Source organism: Mesoplodon mirus (genome assembly GCF_964341445.2).
Source record: "Mesoplodon mirus genome assembly, chromosome: 8".
NCBI lineage: Eukaryota > Metazoa > Chordata > Mammalia > Artiodactyla > Ziphiidae > Mesoplodon > Mesoplodon mirus.
In genome coordinates this window covers 27,306,468-27,329,055 of record NC_138984.1, presented here as the reverse complement: position 1 = coordinate 27,329,055, position 22,588 = coordinate 27,306,468, and the positions used below count along the sequence as shown (strand labels likewise).

At 37.0% G+C, this 22,588-nt stretch overlaps 1 protein-coding gene across 8 annotated transcripts in view; it reads right to left on the bottom strand.

The window, feature by feature from the left end:
- Window positions 1–987: 987 nt before the first annotated feature.
- KANSL1L (KAT8 regulatory NSL complex subunit 1 like) overlaps window positions 988–22,588 on the bottom strand; it is a 177,106-nt gene continuing 155,505 nt past the window's right edge. For all 8 annotated transcript variants that reach the window (XM_082630182.1, XM_082630186.1, XM_082630183.1 and 5 more), the window contains exons 9-15: window positions 10,564–10,692; window positions 8,577–8,692; window positions 7,650–7,774; window positions 6,265–6,319; window positions 4,894–5,006; window positions 3,561–3,729; window positions 988–2,654 (exon numbers count right to left, since the gene is read on the bottom strand). In XM_082630182.1, coding sequence (XP_082486308.1) covers window positions 2,391–2,654; window positions 3,561–3,729; window positions 4,894–5,006; window positions 6,265–6,319; window positions 7,650–7,774; window positions 8,577–8,692; window positions 10,564–10,692 — 971 coding nt within the window. In that variant the 3' untranslated portion in view covers window positions 988–2,390. The remainder of the gene's footprint in view (window positions 2,655–3,560; window positions 3,730–4,893; window positions 5,007–6,264; window positions 6,320–7,649; window positions 7,775–8,576; window positions 8,693–10,563; window positions 10,693–22,588) is intronic.

Sequence of the window (22,588 nt, the reverse complement as noted above, 5' to 3'; positions counted from 1 at the left end):
TGGAAGTAATATTAAGTTGAATCCTGACTCTCTTCCCCTTTCTATTTGTTTGACCTTAGCAAACCAATCCAACCAACCTCTTTGAGCTGATTATTAACTGATTTATGTATTGAATGTAATCATAACAACAGTGGGGGGTTGTGTTGAGGATTAAGAGATACTATTAATTATATACGTAAATCTTCCACTACTATTCCTAGAATCGTAGGGTAGTAGAATTTGAGGATGCTCAATACAAAGTAGCTATCATTATATAAATGTATGCTTTGTAGATTATAAAGTATGTTGATGATATAATCTCATTAAACCCACAAATCAGTCCTATGAATGGTAAGACAGGTATGTTTGTCCCCATTTAAAAAATGAAGATACTAAATAAAGCTCAATAGGCTGGTACCATGGAAAGGATCCAGTAAAGAATAGTATTTCTGTACTCTTTTTACAGATGGAGCCCTTGGGAGGTGGATTAAGCAAAGGAAGCTTCTTTTACTTAACGTTCTCTTATTTCCAGTCTAGCTTTACCCTGTAGCAAAACCAGATGGCTGAGAATATTCTGCAACTATGGATTTTGACTCCAAGGATATATATTTTATTAATCCAAGAAAGACCAGGTAGGCTAATATATGGCAAGGTACAGAGTTAATCTGTAAACTAAATATTTATGATTGTGTCCCAAATTACACTTTGACAATAGATACATATTAGCTACTTCGTTCTTGTAAATAATCTTGCTGTGTAATACACATGGCAACAGATAACAGGACCAGTGTCATTAAATATTTTTCAGGCTACTGTGAGTGAGTTTTGAGAAATAAGGTTTGGAAAATAAGAATGTTAACACTTAAGCATAGAATAGAGCTTGCCTGGTTTCTTCTGTGTTAACAAGGTAAAAATTTATTTCTTACTGTTTTTTTTTTCTTTATTTTGGCTTAGGAAAGGCTTGTGCCACACGCATAGGTGACATTTAATCAAATCAGACAACACAAGGCATATAGAAATAACTTTAATTAAAAAAACTTACATAGAAGATTATAACATCAGTCATGACAAAAAAAATTTCAGTTTATTTGTCTGGACAACTTGGGTTTGTTCTGGCTTTTGTTTTCTTTTTTAAAATATAAATGTACAGTAAAACTACAAGCAAAATTTGTCAGCACTGAACTTGAAATTTTTTTCTTCTTTAAAGGGACTAGTACAATTTCTAATCCCTAACAAAAACTTAGTGTCAGATCCCCCAGATTAGGCCAGTTGGCTTGGATTGTCAGTTATATGGGTACTACAACTTGAATAAATCTTTTTTACATGAGAAAAAGTGATTCATATAAATTGTCCTCAACTTTTACATATAACAAAATGATGTAATAGTGTCAAAAGGAATTTTACTTAATGTACACTCCAGTATCCAATATTGAAGCATTAACCTTTCAAGAATTTTATTTCTCACTCTAGGATAGATGCTTATTTGAATAGAGTAAGAAACGGTAGGGAATGACCAAAATAACTAAAAGTACAATAATATACTAACAGGAATTTCCTGTCTGTTGCTCATTTTAAGTTGGGTGTTTTCTCTTCATGAGATACATAAAATGGATAAAACTCAAGTTGAGTTTTTAAAGGTGTGATAGTTTTAAAATACAACAATATTTAACTACTTTGCTTTTCTTACTCTGTTAGGAGTGAATAGAAAATAACCTGTGTTTAACCCAACAGATATCAGTGATTTCAAATGAAGGAGTATTGTGTTATCTGGTATAGAAATTTCCATAAATAACTTCTATTGGTTAAACGTGTTTTTTAAAAAAAATTCCTTCTCCATAGTCAAGGCTTATAGATGTTCAACACCATTGGAAATCTGTGTTTCTTTATGGTTCAGCTGATATTTCATGGGGTAGTTCATACGTGCATTTTCAAGTGGAGTGGTCACTTGGCAGTGTTTTTTAAAACTACTTATATGTGTGTATATGTATGCATGTATACTCTATACACATGTATTTTATATTCTTAATATATTTCTGAGGCAATTTAAAGAATAACCACGTGTATAGAAAAAGAAGAGCTGTCATTTGATGCATAGGTATATGTGGGTGTGGGTATAAGTTGTTTAAAAATTATTATTTACCCAGTAATGTGATTTGACATCAAATTGCAGCAGTTAATTTTCTGGTGCTTGTGATCTGCATCAAACACAAATGACTAGCAATTGTCTGTAGGTGAAAAGCTAGTTACTCCTGTGGTTCAGGAAGGAAGGAAAATGAGACATAACTTGCCTGTTTCATAAACAGCACAGAAGATTAATACATGCATCTGCACTACATGCTGTTACTCTGGAATTGTGACTGTGGAGGGGGTGGGGGAACAGGGCTTATTTTTTCTCCTGTTTTCCCATTCAGTTACATCGTTTTCTTAACCTGTTCCCTGTCACTGATTTTTCTTAACGTGAGTTGAGTAAGTCCTAGACCAAGGGTTTTGTGTTCCTCCATTCCGTCCACCTGCCTTTGTGGATGGTGGCCGTTCTCTGGTGCGCTGGGACAGAAGACTTCACCATGGAAAGCTGGGCTTGATCTTTCCATCTGATCATTTTTTTCATCTTGGCATAATAAGGCTGCTGTGTCTTCATCTTTCAGCGGAAAAGCCCGTCGTTCCCACCCCAAAGACTGAAAGAGAAAACGTTTTCAGTTAAGTTTCAACTAATTTGTTTAAGTTCATGTCTCAATCTGTAGCTGTCAGTTTTGTAGTAACCATAGTTCTGTTCTTTAGCACATAAAAGTACAAATTCTCATTTGGTCCTGAGTATCTAGCAACTCAAAGTGGAACGTACTGAGGATTACTTGGGGACCTTTGGGAATCATTTTTTTCACTTTGCCTCTTTCACGGAGAGGGAAACGCTGCCATTAGGGCACTGGTCTTCATTTTCAGCCTAGGAGCACTTTGGGGAAGGCCCTTTAAAAGTGTTTGGATCGTCTTCCTCAGTATCTCCATTTTCATCCCATCATTATTACAGACGCCTATTGACTTTTCTTTCCCTGTGCTTTCTATGACTTGCCTGTTAATTTCTATTGTGTCTACTCTCTTGTTTCTAGATATGGTTCTTCTTTTCCAACACCTACTGATGAAGAAAAGTACAAGAACTTTATAGATGCAGGGTTAGAAAACGCTCCCATTGGGGTTAAAACTGGACAAATGGGGAGACAAGTAAAAATCTTTTCTAAGGGGAAGAGAAATATCTAACATTTACTATGTGCCAGGTGTCATTCTGTTTAATCCGATTTGGTTTGTAATGAAACTTTGATAGAATTCCCATTTTCTAACACATAAGTGAACAGGTGGAATTAGGTACTGACGTGTTACATAAAAGGTCAGGGAAGTATCTGTAGTTAGTGATGGAACTAGAATGCTGGAACACAGAGCCTCTGATTCCTACACCCAGCATTCTGTACTGGACTGTCATACTGAATTTGTTATGTAATGATGACTCCTTAATTATCAATAAGCAATTCTATAAACAAGTTTTTAAAAGTCAATTAAAAGGAGGTTTAACTAGTTACGTATAACACTCCTACCTTGATCTCTGGACTCTGACTTACTGAAGGTGAGGTGTGTGCACTGGGGTCCTGGCTCTCTGAAGGAGGCCCGGCGGGACTCTCAGCAGCACAGTGCTGCCCACCACTGAAGTAGTTAGGGTATTCTTTCAAAAGCAAGTCCTGTCCTTCAACATTTTTACTGTAAGCTCTAGCAAGAAAATCAAGAAAATATGTAATTATTTGTTGATGTCTTAACATTTTATGAACAACCTAAGGTATCGTTCATAAAGTCAATTGAACTTGGTAGCTTTTTTCAAACAGCTCTGCCCAAAAGATTTAAAAAAAATTCATCTGCTGGTCTTCCCGATGTTATTATCCTCACATCTCAAAGACTTGAATAGTATTTTATGAAATCTCTTGCCAAATTATTATAGTCATTTTGTTTTGTTACAGTTTGGGTTTTTTTTTTTGTTGTTGTTGTTTGTTTTCCAGAAAACAGGAAAAGACAGTTACTTGACTCTTACAGTCTGAGTTCCCAGAGTATCTATGATTATCGTAATGTCGTCCATGAAGGACTCGATTCCCATTTTCCTCTGTCCTTCTGGAAAACTGTACCTCTGGAATGTGGAGAAAGTTGAGAACAGAATCTCATGTATGTTAGGGTAACTCTTAGAATAAGGCTCTGTAACAAATCTGGGTATCTTGAGACCTAAACAGAGAAATGTGTTTCACAAATAATAAATGAGAGATGCTCCACACTAAAGTGACTGTCAGATTTCAACATGATCTTGCATTTTGAGTTTTGGCTATATTAAAAATAGTCCAATTAAATATAAATACCAGGTATTTTCTCAAATACATGACTACTGATTATGTTGTTAGGATTTATCCCCCCTTCCCTCAAAGTCATGTTCCAAGTATTTTAGGCGATTTGCTTTTTTACCCTGGATAGGTTTCTTGAGGGTTTTTTGGTTTGTTTCTTTTTAAGAAAAACATTTCTGAAGTGGCTTTGTTACAGATTACCCAGATTCTAATCCCTAGTGTTAGGTCCACCATTACAGTACACTGAAATGACCTATTTATGGAGAATTTTTCATATTGTTTGCTCAGTTAAATCTATTACTGAGGCTGACAATTAGCATGAGAAATTGAGTGGAGTAAAATATAAAACTCCTTTCATCATTATGTAATTAGCCTGAATATATTTTGAATGTAAACTCAGTATAAGCAGTGTTTCACTTCTAGGGCACAAACAGCAGATGTTATATAGTATGTTTTCTTCATTTTCAGTGGTCTCCCTCGTTATTATGCAGAATTATTGGAGATTTCACATGGATTCCATGGTTTTGGGGTTTAAATTTACAACACTTGCCTGCTGTTTCTTCTATGCCACTTGCTTTGCTCCCATAGTGACCATCTGGCTTGCTCTTTCTCTTCATATTTTTTGTGTCTTAGGGAGAAGACTGCATCAGAGAGGTCTTCTATCTGGAATTAGAAATGAAAAGTTTTGCTTTTATCAGAAACATTTTGAAATATGAGAACAGGTGTCAGAGTTCCTCATCAGGAGAACAACAAGAAGAAAACTAAAATAAATGCAGTCTAAGTCAGAGAACAAATGTTATGAGAGGAGGTTCAAATTCCTAAAAAGAGGGAGTTTAAAACTTTTTTACTGTTGGGTCATGTTTGAAGACTTACCTAGAATACTTATAGTACCTTGAGTACATATAGGTTCACAGTGCTTTCCACTTACGTAAAAAATCCTTAATGCTTTATTCATCCAAAACTTTGTATTGATTGCCCCTTACGGAGTATACTGTTCATGGAACATATTAATATCAAAGAAAGTAAAACTGTCTGAGGTAAATGAGAATTAGTTTAATGAGTTACTTATCTGGAGTTCTAAGGCTCCGTTGTGTTTCTGGCTAGGGTCATTCTGAACTAGGGAAGGGTGCATGAAAAGAGGGAAGGGCATTAAAAAGTAAATTTTGGTAGTTGAAAAACATCAGTTGGCACAGAAAGACTGTAATGGAAACAGTGTCTTATATAATATCTGCTTCAGACTATCACTTTGAATTAGTTTGGTTATACAGTATCTTTCCCTTTAATTTTTCTTGTCTTACTATAAATTTTATCCATACAGGTCCACAATCCCTTTCCTGTAATTCCAAAAATCTGAAAAAACCAAGTTTTCATAATTCATTTGGTGACACAATCTTATCTGAAATGATGTGGGGCTATTCTACTTTCTATTAATATTTCACTATAGAAACATTAATATTTGATTATGAGAACTGTCCTAGACTCCCTACATGTATTACATGATATATGTACCACATTACTTTCTAAAATCCAAAATTTTCCAAATTCAAAAGCAATTGTTCGCAAGATTTTGCATATGGAATTGTAGGCTTGACTATTAAACTGAATACCATGCAGAAAAATATGACTAATACTGGGAATTGAATATATTCACATAAATTCAATATTTCAACAACTCATGTAAGGAAATGGTATGTTTTGTTTTTGCTTTTCTTTATTCTTTATACATTTTATCTTTGTAGCCAAATTTGCACAAAACACTTTCCTAATCAAATTAATATCCTTAAAGGGGAACTTTCTTTTCATAAGTTTTGAAAATTAAAAAAATCAGTGTATGTTCCTCAAATACCAAATTAAGCACATGGGGAAAAAAATGAAGCAGGCTTCATAATATATTAAGTGCAGTAAGTGAAAGGCAGCTTACCTCTTCTTCACCCAAATTATATTCATCCAGAGGCTGAAGAACAACCATCCTCCAGCTGTTGAAGATACAAACGAATCTCAAACAGCTTTTGTTAATCTATATAAATGTAGCAATTTTATTCTGTAAGCACAGCTATTATACTAGTGTTTTCTTTCTTTGGGATTTCCGTAATTCAAATGGTTGTATCTTAGTACTTTATCTTTTAAAAGAGACAACATATTTGCATTATGAGAAGAGGACAGGAGAAGTTGAGGCTTTACCTTTGGCCTTACAATAAACAGTCTCTTCTACATAGTTGCGTTTTATACCTAAGAATGTACTAATTTTGAAATAAGTTAGTGGTATGCTGACAAACTGGCTCAGAAAATAAAGAGGAAAAAAGCTCTGATTTTTAGCATTTGCCAATTTCTTTGTGTGAAGACTCCCATCATGGCCTCTTGTGAGTTTAACAGCCGCATCACAGAATCCCTACGTACTAAACAACCCGGTCAGCCAGCCGGCTCCAGCCTACCAGTGTAAATTGAAAACACTGTTGCTATAGAACATCTAACCACAAATGTTATTTCTTTACTTAATGTAGAATATGTCAACAAATTCCTTGCAGAAATTCTCATAATACCTCCTAGAGTATTAAAGAGTTCTCTCAGTGCCTCAAAGCAATTACGAATAAAATAATCAAATTAGTTAGAATAGAGATGGGTAGGAATTACTATAATTGTCAACCAGCTCTTGTTTCTGTTTCCATCCTTTTCTATTTCTACTTGGTGCCAGATTAATAATCTTAAACCTCTTTCATCATGACTAAACAATTTGCCTTTGCTGCCAGCAGGAAACAGATCTGTGTATGGCATTCAAGGACATCCACAGTCTCGTGACAACTTCTTTTCGAGCCTTCATTTCCTTTATCACCCTTCACAAAACCTCAGTCTCTGGCTTAGCCTTGCACAGGTTGTCACAGGTGTTATCATCTTACACTGCGAATACTCTATGCAAAGGTAGTTGCTTTCTTTGATCTCTGCAGCCTTGTGCATATCTCCATTTTAAAGAGCAAAGATTATCTGTTAGTGTAATTATTTACATCCCTAAAGTACCTTTTAGTACCATATATACAATAGAAAACTAAATATTGAATGAAAAAACACTCTAAAAGTGCTAAAGTATTAGGAATTTCCATTTCTTAAAACCTGAGAAAGTAGTGCTACTATATGGCACTGTTTTTCAGCATGAGTAATGTTAAAGTTTCTTTCACCATTTTCCTTCCATGTAACCATAACTGGGAGGAAGGCAGAAAGGAGCATCTTCCTTTCATTAAATAAAATTTTAAGTCCACTGAAAATTTAAGTTTATTCAAAAAAAGGAAAATTAAAGAATGTCAGTATACATACCTTGGAGTAACTATTTCCTTATATTGGAGTTTCTCTAATTTAGCTGGGGCCACTAATGACATGGGAATCACAATATTATCTATATCATAAGAGCTCTCACTTCGCAATCGTCGTCGTGCAGTATTCTGCAAGATAGGATTGTAGTAGTTTTACAGTAGTATTTGGTTACCTGTGATGATACTCTTTTTACGAGTTATATAAAGATAACATGGCAGTGCCTTTAAGTTTTATACATTGTTATGAAATCTGAGTATAAAATGTTAAGAAAAACAAGAAAGCGTATATATCTTTTATGAACCAATACATTTGTGTGTGGACACCTTCAGGCCTATTTTTAAGACCATTAAAGTATGAATGCCTTAAAATACAAAACTTATCAGAAAAGTGTACCATAAAGCACCCTAAATGTCAGTTAAATGATCTTTTAACTCATTTTTTATTAGGAAAGGCTATGAAATGTTTGGTGAGCCATTTAATAAAGATCATTTTTACAATCTTCATTTATGTGTTCCTGGGTCCCTGAGCTTCATGCTGTTTTCTCTAAATCCTCCCACGTTTTAACCTCTACTCCCTACCAGGTAGTGAAACAGAACAAAGTAAGAACACAGTGCTGGATTCTTATTAGCAAGATTATACTTAGCATCATGTCAAGAAGTAGGGATGGTTATGATAAAGTTTAAAGTTTTTAACATACGAAAAAAGCCATAACCAAGGATTAATGTACAATTAGCTTCCCTAGTAAAAAAAAAAAGTTTAATCAAATTTATTGCTTCTTAGTAAGATAATTCTGAATATGCTAATTATGTGCTAGTAAATAAGGCTGTTATAGATTAACAAAATATCTATTGCAAGTTCCCCTCCCCCCACCAGATCTGCCAGGTTTAAAGGTCATAAAGCTACTTTAAAGTTCACTGTACAAAAACCTACTTGTGATGATGAATTCTGGGTTCTTGATATAACATTGACATTAGTAACTGCAGTAAAATTGCTCTGGGATCCTGGTTCTGTGTGTTGAATAGCAAATTCTTCAAATCTACTTTCTCCTGCCATGGAAAAAACCATTGAGAATGTCATACATTAAGTGTAACTGGTAGGTATTAGAATTTCTGTTTTCCTAGTTTGGTAACATGTGTTTCTTGATCTGTTTAGATTTTATTTTTTTAAATTCATGTATCAAAAATGAAAAAATTAAGGAAATTTAATAAAAATCTTAGGCACAGTCCTGCCACAATTTCCATTTTCTGGGGTCTTGACAGTTTTCATCCAGCATATCTTTATTTAATCTTAATCTCCCTTTACTCTGTTCATGTTTTCTGTAACTTATTCAGAGGTTGAATTTCTAAGACTTACCTCTTAATTTTCTTGTCTATTCTCATTTTTTTCATATCGTTCTACTTTTGGGGAGATTTCCTTAACTTGATCTCCTGACTACTGATTTCTGAAAATGTTTCTCCTATTATAACATGCTGTTTCAGGAATGAAATTTATCTTTTCAGAATATTGATAACAAAGTTAAGTTTACTTCCAACTTTGTTAGATGTCTCTTCCATGTTCCTTTTCTCCATTTGTTTTGTGTCTATTAGTGAGTATATGTTTATTTTCTTACTGCCCTTGTTTATTTTACTTTAGTACAGATCTTGAAAAATATTTTCCTGTGTAATGTAAAATTTAATACACAGTTCATATCTATATTATTCCAGTTGTTTAAAAATGTCCTTTCTGGCTAGTTGTTTATTCAAATCAGTATCCATATATTGAAAATGGTTGTTGTCTAGAGAGCTGTCTAGTTACTTCTTTGTAGTATAGCATTTTACTCATTCTATTCCTGTGTTCCCATCTAGCTCAAAGTTCTATCAATTCAAGTAAAACAGTTACCACCTTAGGTAATGTGTATTTCTTCATAATGCATTTTTATATTAAGAGATACAGGTTTTCCTATATTTTGGCAAAGATGTATGAAAGTTCCTCAAAAGCTAGATGACTGTTGGTTATCTTAAGGCACCAAAAAAGCATAATGATATCTCAATGTGGGTGGGAGTTTAATTTTGTTCCACACTAGTTGATCAGGTAGTGTGATATTAGGTAGTGACTTTGGTCTGTTATGGTGGGATTTCTAGAGGCCATACTGATAAATATGTTAAAGCCACCATGTATAATTACAGTTAAGTACATCTTGGATGTAAATAGTTTCTAATTTAGTGGGTGTATTGACATACTATACCTCAGACATTCTTGACTAATGTATATAGTGTTAGATCCACTGGAACAATGAATAAGAACCAATAGAGTATACAGATAATTCGTTATTTAATACACATCTTTCCAGTTGTTTTATTTTTTATCATTATTTGCAATAACTGTTGAAACTATCTTGTCCCAAATCCCCATAACAAACCCACTTTGTATTACTAGCAGAGTTCTAGTTTCAGAGATATCTCTATTCATCTTGGAACTGTACGTTCCTAAGGGGAATTCAGTCAGGCGGTTGAGTTACCTTAGATGAATCTCACCCAGTTTATCAAAATTCTGAGGAAGCTTTAGTGAAATCAACATCTCCACAATAGGTACCAGAAATGGTAATAAATATCTAAAAGGCAACCTTGTACTGACATATTTTGAGTCTAGAACACAATGTTGGAGACTACTGTCCAGGAGGACAGTTAGTAGAAGATAACTCTAGTTAGGAAACAGAGGAAGGAAATCCTTAACTTATAAAGTGGATGGATTCCCAGGCCACAAATAATTCTGAATTGACTACATGAATATGCTGTTTAATGTTCATAGAACCATGGATATTTTGTGTAATTAGTGACTGTTCTAGATTATAAATCCCATGAGGCAGAGGTTCTTTGGAGATCAGAATTTTTTATTTTCAGTTTTTAGTACTAGTGCTCCTGTCCTCATTTTAACCTACCTAATGCTGTTTCACTCAAGTGTCTTTTCTTTCTTCCCTGTAACAGCTGTTCAGAAGATTCTGACCTCATTTGAGGCTTGCATATAGGAGAATATCCATTTCTCCATTGATTCAGAGAAGTATTATGTACTGAAAAGGAAAGAAAAATGTGAAGTTTTAGTTCCTTAACACAAATATAATGAGCATGTTAACCTCTTTTTACTTTGTAACATTGCAGAATATTAATATACTAGTTCAAAATTATATATAATGAAGTAAATACTTACATACGAAGATGAAATACTCCTAAGCTGAAACTAACCAAAGTAAGATTCATAAAAACATCTTCAGGAAGTGCCCAAGTTCCTATAGTTGCTCCATTATTTGAAGAGGATGAAGAGGAAAGGTGATCTCACAGTCTTCTAAATTACAGAATTTTACAGAGAAGATTTGTTCAGATCTGTAAATCTTGACTGAATATGATCTGAATACTTAAGTTAGTTCCTGCTTGCCTTAAATCTGGGAACAACTCAGGACTAAGTAAGATGATAGAATACAACAGACTGGGATCTCTTGAGAGCAATGACCAGATTTCATCAATCTGACAGTGCCTAGCACCATTCTTTCACTTTTTTAAAGCAATGAATTTTTTAAAAACTTTAAGTCACTTAATATCTCTGTGCCTAAGTTGTCTTATCTGTAAAATAGGGATAATAGGAGCTATTGTCAGATTGTGAGGATTAAATGAATTCCTGTGGTCAACTTCCGGGGAAGATGGCGGAAGAGTAAGACGCGGAGATCACCTTCCTCACCACAGATACATGAGAAATACATCTACACATGGAACAACTACAGAACACCTACTGAATGCTGACAGAAGACCTCAGACCCCCCAAAAGGCAAGAAACTCCCCACATACCTGGGTAGGGCAAAAGAAAAAAGAAACAGAGACAAAAGAATAAGGATGGGACCTGCACCAGTGGGAGGGAGCTGTGAAGGAGGAAACGTTTCCACACACTAGGAGCCCCTTCGCAGGCAGAGACTGTGGGTGGCGGAGGGGGGAAGCTTCCTAGTCACGGAGGAGAGCACAGCAACGGGTGCGGAGGGCAAAGCAGAGAGATTTCCACAAAGAAGATCGGTGTTGACTGGCACTCATCAGCCTGAGAGGCTTTTCTGCTCACCCGCCGGGGCAGGCGGGGCTGGGAGCTGAGGCTCGGGCTTCGGACAGAGCGCAGGGAGAGGACTGGGGCTGGCGGCACGAACACAGCCTGAAGGGGCTAATGCACCACAGCTAGCCGGGAGGGAGTCTGGGAAAAAGTCTGGACCTGCCAAAGAGGCAAGAGACTTTTTCTTCCCTCTTGGTTTCCTGGTGAGCAAGGAGAGGGAATTAAGAGTGCTGCTTAAAGGAGCTCCAGAGACAGGCGCAAGCCGTGACTGAAAGCGCGGACCCCAGAGACGGGTGTGGGACGCTGGGGCTGCTGCTACCGCCGCCAAGAGTCCTGTGTTGGAGCGCAGGTCACTGTACACGGCCCCCTTCCGGGGAGCCTGTGCAGCCCGTCAGTGCCAGGGTCCCAGGATCCAGGGACGGCTTCCCTGGGAGAGTGCACAGCACATCTCGGGCTGGTGCAACGTCACGCCAGCCTCTGCTGCAGGCTTGCCCCGCACTCCGTGCCCCTCCCTCCCCCTGGCCTGAGTGAGCCAGACTCCCCGAAGCGGCTGCTCCTTTAACCCTGTCCTGTCTAAGCGAAGAAGAGACGCCCTCCGGTGACCTATACGCAGAGGCGGGGCCAAATCCAAAGCTGAGACCCGGAGCTCTGAGAACAAAGAAGAGAAAGGGAAATCTCTCCCAGCAGCCTCAGAAGCAGCGGATTAAAGATCCACAATCAACTTGATGTACCCTGCATCTGTGGAATACATAGACAGACAACGAATCATCCTAAATTGAGGAGGTTCTTGGTGCTGCAGCCAGGAGTCAGAGCTGTGCCTCTGAGGTGGGAGAGCCAACTTCAGGACACCGGTCCACAAGAGACCTCCCAGCTCCACGTAATATCAAACAGTGAAAACCTTCCAGAGATCTCCATCTCAACACCAGCACCCACCTTCACTCAAAGACCAGCAAACCACAGTGCTGGACACCCTATGCCAAACAACTAGCAAGACAGGAACACAATGCCACCCATTAGCAGAGAGGCTGCCTAAAATCATAATAAGGCCACAAATACCCCAAAACACACTACCAGATGGCGACCTCCCCACCAGAAAGAAAAGATTCAGCCTCACCCACCAGAACACAGGCACGAGTCCCCTCCTCCAGGAAGCCTACACAACCCACTGAACCAACCTTAGCCACTGGGGACAGACAATAAAAGCAACGGGAACTACGAACCTGCAGCCTGCAAAAAGGAGACCCCCAAACACAGTAAGATAAGCAAAATGAGAAGACAGAAAAACACAGCAGGAGAAGGAGCAAGATAAAAACCCAGCAGACCTAACAAATGAAGAGGAAATAGGCAGTGTAGCTGAAAAAGAATTCAGAATAATGATAGTAAAGATGACCCAAAATCTTGGAAATAGAATAGACAAAATGCAAGAAACAGTTAACAAGGACCTAGAAGAACTAAAGATGAATCAAGCAAAGATTACAAACACAATAAATAAAATTAAAAATACTCTAGATGGGATCAATAGCAGAAAAACTGAGGCAGAAGAACGCATAAGTGGCATGGAGGAAAAAATAGTGGAAATAAATACTGCAGAGCAGAAGAAAGAAAAAAGAATGAAAAGAACTGAGGACAGTCTCAGAAACCTCTGGGACAACATTAAATGCACCAACATTCGAATTATAGGTGTTCCAGAAGAAGAAGAGAAAAAAAAAGGGACTGAGAAAATATTTGAAGAGGTTATAGTTGAAAACTTCCCTAATATGGGAAAGGAAATAGTTAATCAAGTCCAGGAGGCACAGAGAGTCCCATACAGGATAAATCCAAGGAGAAATATGCCAAGACACATATTAATCAAACTGTCAAAAATTAAATACAAAGAAAACATATTAAAAGCAGCAAGGGAAAAACAACAAATAACACACAAGGGAATCCCCATAAGGTTAACAGCTGATCTTTCAGCAGAAAACCTGCAACCAAGATTACTTACCCAGCAAGGATCTCATTCAGATTTGATGAAGAAATTAAAAGCTTTACAGAGAAGCAAAAGCTAAGAGAAATCAGCACCACCAAACCAGCTTTACAACAAATGCTAAAGGAACTTCTCTACGCAGGAAACACAAGAGAAGGAAAAGACCAAAAAAAAAAAAAAAAAACCCAGAACAATTAAGAAAATGGGAATAGGAACATACATATCGATAATTACCTTAAATATAAATGGACTGAATGCTCCCACCAAATGACACAGATTGGCTGAATGGATACAAAAACAAAACCCATATATATGCTGTCTACAAGAGACACACTTCAGACCTAGAGAAACATACAGACTGAAAGTGAGGGGATGGAAAAAGATTCCATGCAAATGGAAACCAAAAGAAAGCTGGAGTAGCAATACTCATATCAGACAAAATAGACTTTAAAATAAAGACTATTACAAGACACAAAGAAGGACACTACATAATGATCAAGGGATCGGTCCAAGAAGAAGATATAACAAGTGTAAATATTTATGCACCCAACTTAGGAGCACCACAATACATAAGGCAAGTACTAACAGCCATAAAAGGGGAAATCGACAGTAACACATTCATAGTAGGGGACGTTAACACACCACTTTCACCAATGGACAGATCATACAAAGTGAAAGTAAATAAGGAAACACAAGCTTTAAATGATACATTAAACAAGATGGACTTAATTGATATTTATAGGACATTCCATCCAGAAACAACAGAATACACATTTTTCTCAAGTGCTCATGAAACATTCTCCAGGATAGATCATATCTTGGGTCACAAATCAAGGCTTGGTAAATTTAAGAAAATTGAAATTGTATCAAGTATCTTTTCTGACCACAATGCTATGAGACTAGATATCAATTACAGGAAAAGATCTGTAAAAACTACAAACACATGGAGGCTAAACAATACACTACTTAATAACGAAGTGATCACTGAAGAAATCAAAGAGGAAATAAAAAAATACCTAGAAACAAATGACAATGGAGATACGACGACCCAAAACCTATGGGATGCAGCAAAAGCAGTTCTAAGAGGGTAGTTTATAGCAATACAATCCCAACTTAAGAAACAGCAAACATCTCGAATAAACAACCTAACTTTGCACCTAAAGCAGTTAGAGAAAGAAGAACAACAAACCCCAAAGTTAGGGGAAGGAAACAAATCATAAACATCAGATCAGAAATAAATGAAAAAGAAATAAAGGAAACGATAGCAAAGATCAATAAAACTAAAAGCTGGTTCTTTGAGAAGATAAACAAAATTGATAAACCATTAGCCAGACTCATCAAGAAAAAAAGGGAGAAGACTCAAATCAATAGAATTCGAAATGAAAAAGGAGAAGTAACAACTGACACTGCAGAAATACAAAATATCATGAGAGATTACTACAAGCACCTCTATGCCAATAAAATGGACACGCTGGAAAAAACGGACAAATTCTTAGAAATGCGTAACCTGCCAAGACTGAATCAGGAAGAAATAGAAAATATGAACAGACCAATCACAAGCACTGAAATTGAAACTGTGATTGAAAATCTTCCACCAAACAAAAGCCCAGGACCAGATGGCTTCACAGGCGAATTCTATCAAACATTTACAGAAGAGATAACACCTATCCTCCTCAAACACTTCCAAAATGTAGCAGAGGGAGGAACACTCCCAAACTCATTCTACGAGGCCACCATCACCTTGATACCAAAGCCAGACAAGTGTGTCACAAAGAAAGAAAACTACAGGCCAATATCACTAATGAGCATAGATGCAAAAATCCTCAACAAAATACTAGCAAACAGAATCCAGCAGCAGATTAAAAGGATCATACACCATGATCAACTGCAGTTTATTCCAGGAATGCAAGGATTCTTCAACACACGCAAATCAATCAACATGATACACCATATTTACAAATTGAAGGAGAAAAACCATATGGTCATCTCAATAAATGCAGAGAAAGCTTTTGACAAAATTCAACACCCATTTTTGACAAAAACTCTGCAGAAAGTAGGCATAGAGGGAACTTTCCTCAACATAATAAAGGCCATATGTGACAAACCCACAGCCAACATTGTCCTCAATGGTGAAAAACTGAAACCATTTCCACTAAGATCAGGAACAAGACAGGTTGCCCACTCTCACCACTCTTATTCAACACAGTTTTGGAAGTTTTAGCCACAGCAATCAGAGAAGAAAAGGAAATAAAAGGAATCCAAATGGGAAAAGAAGTAAAGCTGTCACTGTTTGCAGATGACATGATACTATACATAGAGAATCCTAAAGATGTTACCAGAAAACTACTAGAGCTAATCAATGAATTTGGTAAAGTAGCAGGATACAAAATTAATGCACAGAAATCTCTGGCATTCCTATATACTAATGATGAAAAATCTGTAAGTGAAATCAAGGAAACACTCCCATTTACCATTGCAAAAAAAGAATAAAATATCTAGGAATAAACCTACCTAAGGAGACAAAAGACCTGTATGCAGAAAATTATAAGACACTGATGAAAGAAATTAAAGATGATACAAATAGATGGAGAGATATACCATATTCTTGGATTGGAAGAATTAACATTGTGAAAATGACTTTACTACCAAAAGCAATCTACAGATTCAATGCAATCCCTATCCCACTACCACTGGCATTTTTTACAGAACTAGAACAAAAAATTTCACAATTTGTATGGAAACACAAAAGACCCTGAATAGCCAAAGCAATCTTGAGAACGAAAAATGGAGTTGGAGGAATCAGGCTCCCTGACTTCAGACTATACTACAAAGCTACAGTAATCAAGACAGTATGGTACTGGCTTGAAAACAGAAAGATAGATCAATGGAACAGAACGGAAAGCCCAGAGATAAACCCACACACGTATGGTCACCTTATCTTTGATAAAGGAGGCAGGAATGAACAGTGGAGAAAGGACACCCTCTTCAATAAGTGGTGCTGGGAAAACTGGACAGGGACATGTAAATGTATGAGATTAGATCACTCCCTAACACCATACACAAAAATAATCTCAAAATGGATTAAAGACTTAAATGTAAGTCCAGAAACTATCAAACTCTTAGAGGAAAACATAGGCAGAACACTCTATGACATAAATCACAGCAAGATCCTTTTTGACCCACCTCCTAGAGAAATGGAAATAAAGACAAAAATAAACATATGGGACCTAATGAAACTTCAAAGCTTTTGCACAACAAAGGAAACCATAAACAAGACCAAAAGACAACCCTCAAAATGGGAGAAAATATTTGCAAATGAAGCAACTGACAAAGGATTAATCTCCAAAATTTATAAGCAGCTCATGCAGCTCAATGACAAAAACAAACAAACAACCCAATCCAAAAATGGGCAGAAGACCTAAATAGACATTTCTCCACAGAAGATATACAGACTGCCAACAAACACATGAAAGGATGCTCAACATCTTTACTCATTAGAGAAATGCAAATCAAAACTACAATGAGATATCATCTCACACCAGTCAGAATGGCCATCATCAAAAAATCTAGAAACAATAAATGCTGGAGAGGGTGTGGAAAAAAGGGAACACTCTTGCACTGCTGGTGGGAATGTGAATTGGTACAGCCACTATGGAGAACAGTATGGAGGTTCCTTAAAAAACTAAAAATAGAACTACCATATGACCCAGCAATCCCTCTACTGGGCATATACCCTGAGAAAACCATAATTCAAAAAGAGTCATGTACCAAAATGTTCATAGCAGCCCTATTTACAATAGCCCGGAGATGGAAACAATGTAAGTGTCCATCATCGGATGAATGGCTAAAGAAGATGTGGCACATATATACAATGGAATATTACTCAGCCATAAAAAGAACGAAATTGAGCTATTTGTAATGAGGTGGATAGACCTAGAGTCTGTCATACAGAGTGAAGTAAGTCAGAAAGAGAAAGACAAATACCATATACTAACACATATATATGGAATTTAAGAAGAAAAAAAATGTCATGAAGAACCTAGGGGTAAGACAGGAATAAAGACACAGACCTACTAGAGAATGGACTTGAGGATATGGGGAGGGGGAAGGGTAAGCTGTGACAAAGTGAAAGAGAGGCATGGACATATATACACTACCAAAAGTAAGGTAGATAGTGGGAAGCAGCCGCATGGCACAGGGAGATAATCTTGGTGCTTTTTGACTGCCTGGAGGGGTGGGATAGGGAGGGTGGGAGGGAGACGCAAGAGGGAGCGGATATGGGAACATAAGTATATGTATAAGTGTGTCATTTTGTTATAAAGCAGAAACTAACACAGCATTGTTAAGCAATTATTCTCCAATAAAGATGTAAAAATAAATAAATAAATTCCTGTAATAGTCATTAGAAGGATATCTGGCATAAGTATGCAATAAATGTTAGTTTCACCATGAGTGTTGCTCTATCTGAACACCATATTTCCACTACTGGATTAATAACTAAATTGGCTTCTTTTTTTGAAATGTTTGGAGATGTGGAAAGGATAGGGAAAATCTATGAAAGCCTAAGTGCCAAATTCTCACCAACACTGAGAAAAAAAGAGTATGGCCTACCAACAGTGACTGGCACTCAGATTTCAAGATGGCAAAGCACCCTAAAAACGATAGTCAAAATTTTTATACATAGATGCACAGATCGGCACATTTACATTCATATTAGCATGCAAAAAAAGGAACTTTTAAGTAGAGTGGAATTTGTGAGCAATCTCTGAATGCCTAATATCTTAGGAAATTTGAAAAGCAAACTGCAAAAGCACATGGGAAAGTACTGCCACAAAAATGTGATCAGAATCGAAGGAGCTCCAGACCTGGAGGAAAGAAAGAATTACCTGCAGTAACTAATAGAATGACTACACTTGCCAACCTGCCAACACCTCACCAGGGTCCTTGAGGCTTCAGTAGAGAAATGGATGGGTGGGTAGATAAGGCAACGCCCAGGTGCCCCACTTTGTTTGAAACATGTCCTGCCCATCCATAACTGCCTCTGAAAACAGAGAGTGCAAATTTCTACCTCTTCCATGAGAAGGATCCCATAAAAAGCAGGCAGAAGTTGTAATGGTGAATATCAACTTTAAAGATGAGAACACAAAACTCCAAAAATCTGAATATCAGTAGCATAAAACAAAGAAAAGGTACAAACAACAAATGGAAGAACCATCTCAAGAAATAGTTAATGGGTTCACAGAATACAGATTTACAGGTCTTCAAAATAACTAATATTGCCAAGAGAAAGAGGCAAAAGGCCAAGAGACCTCAGAAATGGGAAGTATAATTGTTGAAATTGAGAAAATCATTGCTCACTGCCCTGAATAACAGAATGGTCATATCTAAAAGTCAAGATCATTGGATTGGAAGAGTAATTCCACAACTCAAAGGAATAGAGTGATGGAAATATGAAAAAAAGAAAAAAAGGACAAACCAAAATAGGTTAACAAAGGATTGAATAGAATGAATGGGATGTAATATTTGAAGAAATGATAGCCAAAATATTTTACACAATGATATTAACTCTAATATTTCAATAACTCACTTGAGCATCAAAGCAAATGAAAAAAGAAATATATAGTACATAAGTATGAAGACATCCTAAAAGTTACCAGAGAAAGGGAAAATTACTGCAAAGGAATGAGAATCAGATTGCCAGAAAGCAAAAGCAGATGCAGGAAAAAACAATGGCAACTTTTTAAAGCCCTCATGAAAAACAGTAAACAGAATTCTAAGGTAGCCCTCAAGATTTCTTGCCATCCAAGATAAAGAATGCAGAGAAAGGGGCTTCCCTGGTGGCGCAGTGGTTGAGAGTCCGCCTGCCAATGCAGGGGACATGGGTTCGTGCCTCGGTCCAGGAGGATCCCACATGCTGTGGCTAGGCCTGTGAGCCATGGCCGCTGAGCCTGCGCTCTGCAACGGGAGAGGTCACAACAGTGAGAGGCCCGCGTACCGCAAAAAAAAAAATACAAAAAAAGAATGCAGAGAAAGATGTTAAATAGCAAAATAAGATGGCAGACAATTCTAAACTCATTTCTACAATGGGGTAGTTAGAATTGTTAGGTTTTAACATGTATATATACCTGGCATGTGTTGGTGTTCCAATAGTGTCCACTCGTTTTCTAGAGTATTTTAAAGCAAATACCAGGCAAATTTCAACACATCTCTTCTAAAAGGAACTCATCACTCCCCTTGTCTTGTAAAAGCACATGAGAAACCTTAACCTTCACTAAAGTGATGCTTTTAATTTAATTTTACTCAAAAGTTTTCTTTACACTTTCCTCCTTTTACTCTTTGGTGTCTGTAAGGTTGTAGTGGACTCTTGATGCATGGCAATTTAGAGTGTAACTCACACCTTCTCTTCACCTGTCCTGATGATAACCCTCCCAGTCTTTCAGTTCTCACTTACCCAAATCTTCTCCTGAATTCCATTTTAAGATACATCTTGGCCCAGCATCTCTCCTGTCTCCTGCCTTCCCTTTCATTTATACATTTGATAACTTTATAGAGAGCCAGTTATATGCCAGGCACTGTGTTATACCTTGGGGACACAGTGGTGAGCAAGAACAGGCATGGACCATGCCCCTGATGTAGTTTATAGGCATTCTCAAAAACTGCAAGTAATGTGTGATAGAAAACAGAAGTACTATTGATAAGAGATACTGAGTATAACTAGTAAGAGAGCTTTAGGAAAGGCTTCCCAGATAAAGTGTTAGATTACAAAATATGAACAGAAACAGCTGATGGATAGTAAGGGCAAGGAAGAGAGAATGGTAGAAAGGCCCAAGGCACCAGGGAACAGGAAAAATTTGGGAACAGGGAACACCAGGGAACAGCAGTCAGGTAGCATAGAGTAAGGAAGCATGGTGAAAACCACGAACAGGTAGGAAACAGCCTATGTAAGTAGGGCTTTAGGGGTACTCTGTTAAAGAATATTCCCTCTGTCAAATATTTTAAAGGATGGGGATGGGAAGCAGGTGTGACATAATTAGATTTACTTTTTGAAAATATAAATTGCTGCAGAGATTGAAGGGAAATAAAAGTTGATTAGGCTATTTCAGCAGTATAGATAAGGGATCATTAAGTTAGACTGAAATTGGTAGAAATATAGAGAAGCTGGTTTGAAGCATAAGTTCACACAGATAATGGGGTTTAGATACGAGGAAGTGTGGGTGAAGAAGGCTGAGCCTTAGGGTTCTGACTTGTGTGGGTTGTGCTATTGTTCCTCTCTCTGTGCACTCTAGAAAATAAAACTTTATTTTGACATAATTTCAGACTTACAGAAAACTTGGAGTAATACAAAGAAGTCCCATATATTTTTTACTCAGATCCCCCAAATGTTAACATTTTATCACATTGGCGTCATCTTTCTGAATGCCAGTGAAATCCTGACATGATGCTTCTCTACTCTAAATATGTCAATATGTATTTTTCAAAAACAAGGGCATTCTCTTACATAGCCACACAACTATCAAAACAAAGAAGTTAATAATTAACTATTAGCTAACTATAGACTTCATTCAAATTTCACCAATTAGTCCTATAATGTTCTTTACAGAAAATCCTGATCACTCTCCATTCAGTTGGCAGGTCTCTTTAAAGTAATCTCATATCTGAAATAGTTCCACTATCTTGTCTTTCATGACTTTGAATATTTTGATGAGTATAGGCCCTTAAGTTGGCTTTGGTATCTCCTCACAATTGGCAACTAATCAATTCTTCAGTTTGTCTTTTCCCTACTTTCTTGTTACCTGAAGTCAGCAGTCTGTCATAATCGCTAACTCTAAAGGACAGTATAGGATAAATCCAAGCTCTGAGGTAAAGCACAAAAACATCTATTTACTTTCATACAATTTGCCCTACAGGAATACCAGGCTATTTGTATATACTTGAACACATCACATTGTTTCATGGCTCCATGACAAGATATGTGATTTTTTTCCATTTTAAAAGCTTGTTACTTAATATGGGTCAACAGTATTTGAACCATCAGGGATCTTATTAGAAATATAAAATCTCAGACCCCCTTCCAAACTTTCAGAATCAGAATCTGCATTCTAACCATATCACCAAAGTAATTTGCACATTAAAACTTGAGAAACAATGATTTGGAAAATTTGACTCTTCCTCTAAATTCCAGTTAAGTGTTTAAAGCTATACTTGGCATCACCATCTTTGTGAAGTTCCTCTTTTTGCTCTTTTCCCATCACCTTTAACTTCTCTTCCTCTTCCTCTACCTTCTGCTAGGCAGAGTTATACACTCCCCTTCCCCCTTTCTAAGAATATTTTTATCATGTCTGTATCCTTAACATCATTTAATAGTCATTTGTGTGTCTGCTTCCCCATCACATTATAATTTCTTTCATTTCATGTGACTCGCCTTTGATTTTTCAGCAACTAATCGTCTACCTGGCACAGAGTAGGTGCTCAATAAATGTTGGACTCTAGTTTTACTTAATTCTGTAGGAAAGAAAAATTAATGGCCAGCTGTTTAAGACAGATATGGAATGAAACCTAATTAATACTTTATTATTTGGATTGGGAGTGGTAGGGAATGAAGAAAATAGGGGAGGAGAGACTGGTATACAAAAAAAGTACTTCAATGATGTGCCTAATGTTACTGTAGCATTCAATTCAAATGTCTTCCATTTCCTAGCTTTTAATTTCCCATTACTAACATGTCACTACATTATTGATACAACACTAATAATTTTGTGCCTAGCATTTACACTGCCCCCCCCCTTTTTTTTTTGGTTGCGCCTTGTGGGATCTCAGTTCCCTGACCAGGGATTGAACCCAGGCCACGGCAGTGAAAGACTGGAATCATAACCACTAGCCCACCAGGGAACTCCCTACACTGCCCCAGTTTTTA